The sequence below is a fragment of the Cyphomyrmex costatus genome, unplaced genomic scaffold, assembly GCF_001594065.2.
Source record: "Cyphomyrmex costatus isolate MS0001 unplaced genomic scaffold, Ccosl1.0 scaffold332, whole genome shotgun sequence".
In the NCBI taxonomy this organism is placed as follows: domain Eukaryota; kingdom Metazoa; phylum Arthropoda; class Insecta; order Hymenoptera; family Formicidae; genus Cyphomyrmex; species Cyphomyrmex costatus.
Genome location: NW_017277473.1, coordinates 207,346 through 221,217, shown reverse-complemented (window position 1 = coordinate 221,217; position 13,872 = coordinate 207,346). Strand labels below are relative to the sequence as shown.

General features: G+C 31.5%; 1 protein-coding gene across 1 annotated transcript in view; it reads right to left on the bottom strand.

The window, feature by feature from the left end:
- Positions 1 to 7,015: 7,015 nt before the first annotated feature.
- Positions 7,016 to 13,872, bottom strand: part of daw (activin beta chain dawdle) — a 14,384-nt gene continuing 7,527 nt past the window's right edge. Inside the window, exons 2-4 of the mRNA XM_018542515.1 lie at positions 12,280 to 12,540; positions 11,230 to 11,612; positions 7,016 to 7,177 (exon numbers count right to left, since the gene is read on the bottom strand). Of these exons, the coding sequence (XP_018398017.1) occupies positions 7,016 to 7,177; positions 11,230 to 11,612; positions 12,280 to 12,540 (806 nt within the window). The remainder of the gene's footprint in view (positions 7,178 to 11,229; positions 11,613 to 12,279; positions 12,541 to 13,872) is intronic.

Here is a 13,872-nt window from a genome sequence, read left to right as displayed (position 1 = left end):
ATAACTTTCATTATTCGAATATCTTTCTCCAGCATTATTATTCGCGAGTAAATTTGAATTAAAGTCGACATCCGACTTCAAGATACAGCTGCTGAGCGAAAAGGTCACACGATGTTACGTGGCGATACAATCCAGTCGCATACCAGTATTTTATCGGTGGTGCATTATTTTCATTTTTCCGCCATAATATCTCTTCTTAATTAAAGCAATCGTCGGACTTTGGAGCAAAATAATATGAGCGTATGCGTGTGCACGCACATATGCGTGTATGCATGCACCTATATATGTAAATACGTCTACCGACCGCAATTCCGCGCGATTGATTGACAGCCGGCGAAGTGTAGCAGCAGCAAGCAACAGCAACAGCAGCGATCGAAATTGCCACTGCACTCGCACTCGCGCAGACGCAATTAATTCGCGGCGAGACGTTGTCACGTAACATTAAACTCGTTACCGTACGGGGAACGCACGTTAACCGGCTACGGCTGCCAATGACGAGCAGATAAATATCGTAGTGCTGTAAAACCTGGTGGAACACCGGATTCGTCTTGACCAAATATCGATCAGGCCACGTGGTACAGAATGATGAAACAATGATTCCCGCCTTTGTTACGCGTTAACAAGATGCGCGGAAAACATGACGATGGGAATATTATAATTTGAAGATTTTCCTGGAATGAATTTTGTTATTCGAGGCACGAGTAGAAAAGGAAAATAAATTGTCTTTGACTTGTCAAGCGTCTCATTATTCTGAATCTTGCGTGTCTTACTAATTTATAAGTTTTCATCAGTCTGTAATAAAGTTTTTAGATCATAATTTATTAAAGTGTATATTTTTAAAATAATAATAATATTAAAATGAAAACTTTTAATAATAATTTTTAAATAAAACGAAACTAAAAAAATATTATATTATGTTTCTAAACAAAAATAAGATATGAAAAATTTTGCAAAATATAAATTTTACTTCTTAGTTGAACAAAAAGATATCTCTTTGTATGATATACTCTTTTTCTTTATGTAAATTTATCATAATTTGCATTAAAACAAGAGAAAGTACACACAGTTTTCTACCGTTATTGTATCTATTTGAAATATGTAGGTTCGCTCGATATGAGTTAACACGTGTACTAAATAAGTAACTCAATTCTCCTTATCTCCGCACAAAGTCTGTAAAACTGTAGATTTTGCACTTTCCTTGTTTCCTTAAATAAACATGAATACGAACACTGCAAATGAAGAATAAAGGAAAGAAGTTTCATCTGAACATATATTTATTGTTTTACCAAATATCGCATTCTATGTTATAAATTTAAATTATATTGTCAATTGTATTTTATTCCTGTCTACAACTTTACCGTACACTAGCAAAAAGAATGATTGAGTCTAGGTTTATTTAAAGGTTTATTTAAGAAACATGATAGAAATTCAACGTCATTAAAAATTTAAAAACACATACGTCGTATTTCATGCTAGAGTATGAAAATATTAGCCCATCTTTCGCATCGTGTTGTACAATATTACAGACATTTTCGCGTTTTTATTCCATAATTCCAAAGTCTAGTAGATTACTTTAGCCTATGCAGTAATTATGTAGGATTATATGATATTCAATGTTTTATTTAGCAACAGTATTTGCCTAATTAATATTAAAATGTTAAAATGCAGTCTCTTTATCTTTAAAATGTATTTTTTAATAGATATTACACATTTTATAATTTTTTTCCATCGTAACGAAAGAAGTATTGTATTATTGATTTCATTAATGTTTGAATGTTTATTTCATCAGGATTACTTATAAATATTAAACATTTTTTTAAAACAAAGGAGAAGAATTTAACATGTAATAGAGAGCAGGTAAATTTATATAAGTAGAGATTACACTATTTCGTCGCTGTCACCAAAAATATACACTTTGCTTTACGTATAGAGTCGCGGTAACTATTATTTCCCTGTTGCATTTAATGTCGCTAACGGACATAGTCGGTTTCGATCCTGCGGTACGGTGCTACCCATTGTCTCTCGCACTGCCTAGTTATTTTCTTTTCCACTTCCTCTTTCCCAGCTCTTCACTCTTGCACAGAGTCCTCCTCCACTTCACTATCTTCTCTCCATCCCCTTTTACCTCCCTTCCGCTCTTTACGTTTCCTCTTTCTCCTGCTCTTCCTCCTTCTCGCAGCCATCGCTCGACGTTTCTGTGTCTGTCTCCGGGACGGAGGAAGGAAGCGCTCCAGGAAATTCATTTGCAGAGACGTGGCACCGTACAGCAAAACACGAATGATATATTTACATGGCGCCGAGAGAGAAACCGACGAGATGGATTTACTCGAGAAAGGTTTATCGAGCGTTACGTGAAGAGGTGGAGAGAGAAACGTGAAATGTATTTTTTTTTAGAAAGAAATGCGCTAATCCACTCTCGAAGCCGTGCGGAAGTATGTCTATAGTTTTTGCTCCCGTCCTCATAAATTCTCCCATTTTCGGGTGTGGTCGAAAAATATGACTTATTTCGACGTAATAATGGATTTTAAAGTATCCAGAATGTGATTTGATTCAGATATCCGTATACATCTTATATAGTAACTTTAAATCTATACCGTGTCTAATGGAAACTGCAACTCGGTATCAATACTTATAGGCCATGTTCCGACATACACTGCCAATACTAAAATTTTAATAGTCTAAAATATTTATAGTGTATGTTACGTTTATTATAGATTTTCAGTACCGACAGTATACCGAAACACGGCCATAAACTTCAGTTGACATATAAAGATATTCGTACAGAAGAGATATCTTTTAAAAGAATTTTATTTTCAGGAAGTAAACATTAATTAACAGTTTATTAACAAAGACTAAAATAAATTATTGCATATATTTCTCAAAATTATTTTATCTAAAAAGTAACAATTAAAATATATTAGTTTAATAAAATAAGCGGAAATAAAAAAATGTATTACTTTGATACACAAACAGCATTCGTACAGTCAAGAAATTTAGTTTCTAAAATTATGAACAGTATTATTTTCACGAAGCTTTTTTCGTTGATATTAAGATGGAACAAACTTATTTTATTATAAATTAATTACTAATTAATGTTTATTTTCTACAAATAAGACATTAAAAAATTTCCTTTGTACAAATACTTTTTGCGTGTTTACTGTATATAATTAAAATAAAGTACAATCGATATACATATAGTAATAAATTTTATGTCACTAAAATTATGCGCCAATAATTACTAAATATATAGTAGGATTAATTTAGAGAAAATATCAATTTAAGAGCTCTATATATATATATATATATCTAATAAAAAACTTTATCGCGTCAGTTTAAAAGAAATGATAATTTTGTAATATTTCTAGCAGTTATCTGTTATTGTATTATTCCGAATTAAGATTGATTAAGGCAGTTTGGAAGAGTTTATAATAATTGAAATGTATATAAAAAGAATCCATCTTGTCGATTTCATATATTTTTACAGTTTAAATGTAAAGAAAATCGATTAATTTTTCAATGTGAGATAAGATTTTCATACGAAGAAAATACATCAATAATATCAGGCCCACGTTTTACTACTCCGAAAGTTCTCGACATTATTTTGTTAAACCACTCGCCGTTTATTTTGACGTGTCAACTCTTGTCGGAGCTTAACGCGCTATTTAATAATATACTATACATATTATATAATCGTATTTCTAGAATAATCATTATTGCATTATATTGTTTGCTTTAGTCATGCCCGCGAGCTAACCGTCAACAAAAAGATAATTTAATCCTATTTTAACAATAAATAAATCTATGAACATGCTTATCACACTTTCTTAAACTAAATGCAAGCCTGAATCGCGATACAATATTAGTTTCGGATTGTGCATTAGATAGCGAGAAAATACTGTACGGCTTCTAGCGAGTTTGTTGTATTGTCGGCTCTATCTGAATTGACACCATATCTTCGAGAGAAGTATGGTATTTATCACATAATTTTATTATACGCTCTATTTTTCATAGACGCAGAAATTACGATGTGCAAAGTGTAATGGCAAATTTTTGAATAATTAAACACATCTCTTATACTCGTAGATGTTTGATGTCAAATGATTGAACAAATTAAAAGTAATTAATTTGATTGATATAAATCAATTCATAAATGTTATCTTAGTGATATATGTATAGTATGTATTATTTACAGATTTCTCGAAATGAGATGATAATTTGAAACTGAAAGTAAAGTGTTGTCTCCCACTCAGGTGAGAGGCCGAGTTTGAGGATATTTTTTTTGCAGATATGCAAAAACGCTTCTCTTTTTCCGTATTTTTATAAAGAATTAGATTAGAAGATATAATACAACTTTCACTACAAATTAACATATTATAAAAATCATATCGCATCACTGAAAGATATAATCAGTCAGAAAATCTATAAAATCTAGGGATTTTTACATGGTGCCAGAGTATCTTCGATCGATTCGCATTAGAAATTCTAAAGTGGTTCTACATAATTCGCAAATCGCAACACGTAGTTTGTAGACGCAGAATGAAGATTTGCGTTTGTCTTTTCATTGCATACAGTTGGTTTTTATTTGAGTGTATCTTGCACGCGGTGATCGTCATTCTGTGTCAGTATTTGCGAACTATGTTTTGCGATTTGCGAATTATGTAGAGGCAACCCTTACATAGTTAGATGCAATGCAAGCACGCGCGGCAAAGTTCATTGTCGAAATTGCCCGAAAGGTCTCTCGCTATCGGTTTCCTAGACGAACGGCGGGCAAATGCGAGAGTGTCGGTATTTACGCTAAAATACGTAACGAGCTCTCACCACGCTTCGGCTCACCTTAATTTCCCCTGGCACCGCAAGCGTTAGCTTGAGTCGATCTCGTGGCTTGGGCAATCAACCTAAAGATTCCAGGTTTCAGGAACACACCATTGTTGCATCACGCAAGCTCGTATTTTGTCGTATTATCGAAAGAATATAGAGTTTATTAACTGTATCCGTTTTCCACGATTGATATTGAAAAGATAATAGGTATAAATAATTTTTGCGACTTGAATCGTTCGAAGCAAGCGGAGCATTTTATTGAAATAAGTGATATCATATTGATACCGCTTTTTTATCAATATAATTCGCACATGTGAAAATTACATATCATACTGCGCGTGCCCTGGCGAAAGTAGTGTGTTTATTGAAAATTTATAAAAAGCTTAAGGGGATCCTAAAGCCTTCTGCATTACCGAGTAAATCGTATAATTTTTGTATCGTAAATATTTTTTTTGTCATTCACAGATTCGAAAATCCTTTTACAGAATTAAAGTATACACTTTAATACGTGCCCGTGAGGTAGAATCTATGCTGAAAACGATAAAAAATTTCAAAATTGAGTTTTTCTTTACCATTTTTTAGTCCAATATGACGCTTCAGAGCTTTCACGTCGTTGCACGTCGTAACAACATTTGTTTTATATAAAAGCTGTGCAATCTCTACTTAAGAAATAGTAGTCCACAGGCATGTAGTTTGCATGAAGAAACAGCGTGGAGTTTTTAAAATTAGATTTAGATGTGTAATTAAAACATATTTACGATACAAAAATCTACGTATATGTGTGGCGTACGTGAGCAAGATATTGATGTGTCAATGACACGTAATCGTCTGTATAAAATGTTGAATTGATGTTTTATTTGAGCTTTAGAACATTATTGAATTGTTCAATCCAATTATAATCCAATCATCCTCTTATATTGTATTTATAATATTCCGAAAACACAACATAATACTTTCTAAACATCTACCAAACATAATAATAAGCATTTCCTAAACAATTCCATGTTGCAATTTTCATTTCATAAACAATATAAATGTTTTCAAACTCAAATGAAATATTTACTCAACATTTGAGTAAAGTTTTTATGAAAACATAATAATCTTCTAATAAACATTTTAAAGTTTTTTTATGTTAAATTTTATTAATTTTTTATTATTATAATAAAAAATATAGCCATTTTCGCTTAAGAAATTTGTCTTACGCCATCTTTCCTCTAATCACAATCTCTCAGTAATAATTTTCGTTAAGATGTAGCAAGACAAATAATTATGATTCACGTAATATCGATGAAATACAGACTCTAAATACAGATAAAACTGGCAAATCAAATATTATAAAAAGGCAGTAATTATTTGTATAGATGTGTGTTCTTCAAACTGATGATAATTTCATTAACTCTCTAATTGTAGGATTGGGATATTAAGTTGCTTTCAGATGATATGGCCAACGTTCATCGCATTAGCAAATATCATACACACACATGGTATACATAATTATCCATATTGAATGTAGGCCAATATTTGCGAATGTGTGCAAAATTGGCATACATCTATACATTGGCCATATCGTCGGGAGGCATCTTTAAGTGTCATCCAACGGTTTCGTTAGTCTAAGCGTTTGTTTTACTGTAGTTATTTAAGTTGATAACAAACTAAATTATATTATATTTTTCATTTATAAATTTATAAATAAATAAAAAAACAAGTTTTATTATTTATTATTTAATTATTTTACTCATTTTATATCGATTAGATAAAAATTGATCAAAACAGAGCATCGGATTGAATCTGATCCCACTTTCCTAGATACGTTCTAAAAATACTACATACAAAATACCACTACACACACGCACATACACACACACACACACACACACACACACACACACACACATACGCGCATGCACATTAAAGGATTAATTATTTATAATGCAACGTGATAGAAAGTGAACTCGCGTGACGTGACAATAGCGTGTCCTTATCTTTAATCACCTACTATCTCGAAGAGGCGATCATTACTTTGATTTCATCAATTTCTTCATGTTCATATCAAGATGAACGGAACCAAGTTCAGTTTCACGACGATTAAACACGAGCAAAAGTCTTGGACGAAATAGTATGAGATGTTGCTTCTCGTCTTCTCGGCCCCGCCAACAGTGGTGGTTCTACTCACCCTTCTGCCTTCGGGGCAGCGGTATCACATGCAACCGCAAGCTTCCACTACCATGTTCGGCAATGTTTTCTGTGTGATTGTATTGTTCGTGTCGATGTAGAGTAGCTGGAGAGGGGCAAGCTGCGTCGGCGAGCAGCATGGCACTATCTTGTTTTTTTGTTGTCCCCCGTCCTTAGTCAACAATTTCTGCAAAGAGAAAACGATGTTTTCATGTTTATTAATTCGCAAAAATCATAATTTTAATTAATAGAATGAGTATCATTAATACGACTTTTTATTTTTAATGACTTAAAATTAAAATTTAACAGTCCTAAAGAAATGCAAGACTCAGAATTGTCATGAAAAATATACCATCTTATAAAATAAGTATATTGAAACCCATAAGTTTTCATTCTTTTTGAATGTAATATGTTTGTAAATGTATATAATGTTTTATATAATACAATATAATATATTATAGAATAGAAGATCTCCGAAACACCGATATACCACTTTGTTTTTAGAGATTTCTTTAATAAACAAAATAAAAACTAAATGTTTTTTCTTTTTAACTCGAATATATTGTAAGGAATAAGCAACAATATAAGAAAAATATCAAGGCGTTATGGGATTCGAATGAGACCTTGTCTCTTCCATATTGATAGACTTCCGTTCTATCAGCGACACAGCCCTGATGCTGATAGCTTCTCTGTTGTGTCTATTTCTTATAAATTTTTTAATAATATATTTATCTCATTTAAATGCAAAAATTTTGGAGAATTTCAAGTAACGCAAACAAATCTAATATTTAATTTATTATCCTCTATGTTATTAATTGCAACTTATGTAATTAAACGTCACCCGACTTCATGTAGAAAAAGATGCTCTCTGTTTTTAGGTTGCGTATTCTCTAACATTCGCACGAAGTGATTACCGCCACTTAGGGTGCGGTTAACTCGTTCACTTGACACTACATATGCTTCGAAGCGTTTAAATGACCAATCGGAAAAAAGAACTTTACTAATTGACCAATCAAAAAATATTTTTTGAAGTAAACTGTAGCCTAATCCTTTTCGCGTAAGCGAGAGAGAATGTAAGGATAGAGCATCCTTTTCTACGTGGATTTCTATTCTTAGTTTTAATTGTAATTCTTCTTTTTCTTCAGCCTGTAATGTCTATTTCTGGATGTAATAAACCTCTCCCAACCTTCTCCATGAATATCCCTATCCTGAGTTTTTTGAAACCAAATTGACCCGGCTACTCTTTTCGACATCAAACTATCTCTTCTAAGATCATCCCATATTTCTTTTTGCTATTTTCGGACGCCAAAGACCATCAAGGTCTTACATGCACGATCAGCATTATCGACAATATATTTTATTTCAGTTTTACATACATCATCTATTGCACCGTGACATATTGTGACATGGATCTGAATAAAACAATACTGAATCTCGAGAATTAAACTCCAGATTATCATCAGTATTTTACATCAATCCATTAATAGTATATTAACCACACACGATCAGTAATATTGTCAGTACATTTGTTAATATTATACTGACAGTATTATTGGTGCATAGAGTAACCTTAAGTTATAATGTTCGATGATCTTTTAATAGTAAAGTTGAGGTTTCATATAACGTTAGGTTAAATTTAACGGAGGAAAATGGATAACGAAAGTGAGTATCGTTCTTTTCAGCCATTTTCCAGGCTTCTGAATATAAAAAAATTATTTCCATTTCGTACATACAAACAATATTTTTCGCGTCACGCTTCGTATATGGCAGAAAGCATAGACCTAAGTTAATAGGGTTTTACGTTGCGTGATAATGGAGTCTTAACGCCCCATTATCGTTACGAGTTGCAAACTATATTACTCACATTATGTATCGCGATATAACAAGAGTACTTCTCTTCTGACTTTTATTAACAATTAATGTGGGCAATAAAGGACGCGATTATGCAGCACGATTATATTTTTTATGTAAGTAAAGTATAAATTACGCGTGTATGTATATACGCATCTGTGAAAGATGGAAAGAAATTACTTTATTTCACTTAAACTAGTTGTTATTGATACTAAAAGGTACACACATGTATAAGAAATTATTCAATTTAGAAATTGAAAATTTTCATATAGAAGAATTGAAAGATATTTAAAATGTTTATTTGTTAATTGAGAATAAAAATCCATGTAGAAAAAAATTATAATTATTTATAATTATAATCTATATTATAATAATTTCACAATAATTTGATGTTCAAGATCTGACTTTGACTGTTACATTTTATGTCGTTTATTATTAACCCATGTTCTGGATAGTTTTTTTTGAAAATTCTGATTTGATTTGCATCTTATTTGTACTGATGAGAACCCAAACCGAGGGTAAAACGTATAGATTTTTAATTCAAACAACTTATGTTGATTTATATTGGCATTATTTACATTGTTAAATTTATTCTCTTGAGTCTTTTCTTTCTCTAATTTTTTGTATATATTAATAATATTAATTATTATTATTAATATATAATTAATATAGACATTAATTTATGTGTATATTAATATACGATTATTAGTAATTATATATTATAATAATTATAATTCTTATTTAATTAATGATATTTTAATTATTTAAGATAACGATAGTTGTTATATCAATAAATTCTTCGAATGAAACAAGATCATTCTTATAATAATGGACCGAGATGTTTTTAAACATCTCAGTCTATTAAGAATGATTAGCTTTCGAGATTTGATAAAGTTTTCATCATTTTCGACGTACTATTACCAATGTTTATTATTGTACTAATACTCTTTATGCTACGACTGTTAATAAAACCACAAAGAAACGCTTGAAGTGATATGCGATTCTCAAAATAGCGAGAGAAAGATGTGGCGTCAGCGTTCTCTCCGTACTGGCAAAGAAAGAACGAATATAAATCACGCTGGCGACACATTTCTTCAGCAGCATGATAATCGGTTGTTACGCATCTACGCTTCGTACGAACTGACACGAGTGAGATAAGATTGCTGTGCGATATTTTAGATGTAGATAATATTTTTTTATTGTATAATCTTGTCGTTTTCGGGCACATTAATTCTACTGTAACAATACGAATGAAGGATGAGATGATATATGTATAATGATAAGAATTAGCTATAACTCTGATAACAATTGTAAATCCTATAATAACTGTAAAGCATGTAGGTCATTGATACAAGATGAGAATAAAACAATAATCTTTGACGATAACGAGAGAAAATGCATGACATTGAAAAATGAGGTAGATAAAAAAATATCATGGAATGAATAAAAGAAGATATTTTTAGATTCATAATAAGTATAAGATAATACTGGTCGACAAGGAAAAATCATCGGAAATATGACTAGATTTTTTATCGTGGTTTTTCACGCTGAATTCTAATCCGAAAGAACCCCGCATACGTTTCTTATGGATTTTAGTTCTCGGTCAAATTTTCTCATATTTTGAGAAATTGTAGTTTTAGGAGTCCTAATTAAAAGTGACGATATTTCATTGTTTTCAGCCCGTTTTTAATGATTAGTTTAAGTGCTGAAGACGTGTAGTGTATCCGATTCAATAAGTATGACTCCGCTTGTGGATTACAAACAGTAACTTTCCGTAAAATCGAGTAGTTAAGATAGATTGCATATACGAGTAAATATATCCAAATGATAATAATATTAATAATATATACGTTATAAATATTTGTGAATGATAAATGCTGTGTAAATTTGAGATGTAAGAACTGAAAATAGTCATATGAAGTGTAAAAGTGGTAAAATATTTTTGTAAGTAGGATCTAGTTAAAAAAATTGATGTTTAAATTTATATTACAAATTTTATAACATTATTAAATTAAGCTTCTTAATAATACTAGTTTTTAACACGTAATATTAACACGTATGAATATAATTAAATGTACAAATTGAAATGTATAAATTATAACGCTAATTGCTACGTATTAATATTATTAAATACTAGTGCCGTTAATATTGCTCGTAAGAAAAAACCTTCTTAATTATCTCAAATTAGATCAAATTAGTGATTGGTGTCTGATTGTTAGACCCAAGGTCTATTCTGTTTAATTTCTTATCCACAGTTAATTTTTTTTCTTTTTCTCTCGAACGTGAAAGGAAAAAGATGAATCATGCTAGAAGTTTAACTAAAAAGTATAGACTTATTGTATCACAAACATCAATGATATAAGAGTGCGAGAGTCGTATTATGCTCACCATGATAACGTTGTTGTATTGGGAACCGCTGACGGTTACAGATGCCGCCGTGGAGCAGGACCCTCGGCAGAAATACGCGTGATATCCGCTGGGATGTAAGATCCAGTCGCTCCAACCGATATCTCCGAAATTAATGTAGAGCTCGTCCCGACAACACTCCGTCATTTCGGGTAGGCAATTCGAGTGCCTCTTGGGCCTATTCCGTTGCGGCAACGGCTCCGTATGGATTACTAGGAACGGCTTCAGAGTCTGTTCGATGGACACAGGCGCTTTACCGTGATCGGTCGAACAGGTCGTGCAGACTATTTGGATGGAGTGGTGCAATCGATGCCGACTAATCCATTTCTTCACCATAAATTTCATGTCTGTCTTTACCCAACCTTCTGAAAAAATTATGTCGATTTTTTAATATGCGCAGTGTCGCATGCCGCATCAGAGAAGTCATAAAATTTCATGAAGGTTTACAGAAAATACAACTTATTGCAAACATTACATACACTACCTACCGCTTAAAAGTTTGTTCACTAATGTCCCTAATATATATATATATTTTTTTTTATGCATCTAAATTCCGTTCTAATTCGATTGCATTCCATTACTATATGTAGAATAAAAAATTTTTTAATTTATTGTCATAATTTGAGCAATTTTACACTTCACGATTTTTAAAGCGCGATATTTTCTAACGTGTAAATTTTCTTATTACAATTTTAATTTAAACGTTCAGCAATCGATTTTTAGTCACATCTTATACTGATAGGTATTAAACGATGTTAGAAATCGTTCGAGATATTGCGATATGAGAAAATTATCTCTTATCATACGTATCGAATTTTCTGTAAAAGATGAAATTGCAATGTGCAACGGAGGACAGATTTGCAAAATTTGTGCAATATAACAAAATTTCACAGTGTAAGATATCTATTATTATGCGGTACGGATTCGTTTCTGACAAACATGGATAAAGATTGCAGGAGGGTATACGGGAGGAGAAAAAGAGAGCAAGAGAGAGAGAAAGAGAGAGAGAGATTCCATCTGCCATTTACCCACCTCTGATATCGGTCTCAAAGATTGCCATGACGGTGTTCTTTTCGAATCTGCCACCCTGGTCCCAGTGATCGAGTTCAGATAGCACGAATGTCTGCTTGAGCTCATCGTCGTTTTCGACCTGTTCCTTGTAGAACCAAAGCTCTGCCGAGGTCACGTCGACGTACAGCATCTCGTTTGGCAAGTAAAACGTGAAACAGACCGCTAGATTGAATCCTGTTATGTGATTCGAGCTGTGATGGTATTTCGTCGAATCGGCCACACCTGTAACCGTGATTCGATAGTTTTTTTTTTTTAGAGAGTGTAATACAATTGTTTGATTTTATGATTTTATCAAAATTTTTAATCATAAATGAGAAATTAATTTTTCTTGCTAAATTCTTTGATTCTTGAAAAAACAATTTAATTTGGCTAAAGTAGAAATTTAGTACAGATGAAAATAAATGTTCTTGAACCACCAAATAATTATGTATAGGACGCTGCAGTTGTTGCAACTTGTTACTATTAGTTGTTAGAATGTCAAAATATTTTATATTCAAAATCTCATTATGCTTGAGATTTCTAAGTAATTATTTTGATGATTCAGTAAAATTGTTCTCAATATTTAATAAAATTTTTAAATTCTTTCAGGAAAAGTATTTTTTCTGCGTGAATTTCAAGATATTTAATTGTTTCAACATAAAATATAATTAAATTTGATTCACAAGAAGTTTCCATTATATTTATTTAAAAATCTATATAATAAGTTTAGAATAAGTGAGTTGATAATTATTAACAATAACAAACGAAAATTGTTGAATTCTTTAGTCTTGATTTAAGATATAATATTTTAATTTTAATTCAAAGAGAGAGAGAGAGAGATTTTTGTTTTTTTACGAAAACACACTACGAGAAAAACAATGATTGAATTTATTTAATAATTTAAATATAGTCATTTTTGGAAACAATTATTAATAAATTATTAATAAATTTATAATTATTTAACCATTATAGCAAATTACAGCTGCTTCAACATTGAATTACAAGCATCACAAATGACATGCATTCATGTAACTATATTATACACATATGTAGTTATCACATATATGTATAAACAAAAATTTCATATAGTAAGTTTTACTATAAAATATTATCATAACAAACATAATTTGAAGCACAAGGTTATATGCTTGAATTGTCACTGAAAAAGTCGCTTAGAAAAGAAAATTATCATTCATTTTTCCAAAGAGTGGTTGTATTTTTACTTTCTTGGAGAGTAAGATTTTATTCTAAGAAATTTAGAGTGTAATATTTCTTGTTTGAATAAAGTGTACAGCATGGGTACCCGGTTGCTTTTTCTCATAACAAACGCATATCTATAGCTATCTCATTACAAACTATAATACCAATGAACGACGCTGAAGACTGAGTTATTCGAAACTTTTGAGAGTGCGCCTTTGGTGTACAATCGGCAATTTACGGCGGTACTAGAAATAAGCCTCAAATGGAACCACAATTATCTGGAAAAGTGCGCTCTAAAAGGTCTCGTAACCGCGACAAAGTGCGGCAAAAGTTATTTCTGAGTGGCACATACGATATGCAAGCCTAAGGTTAAAG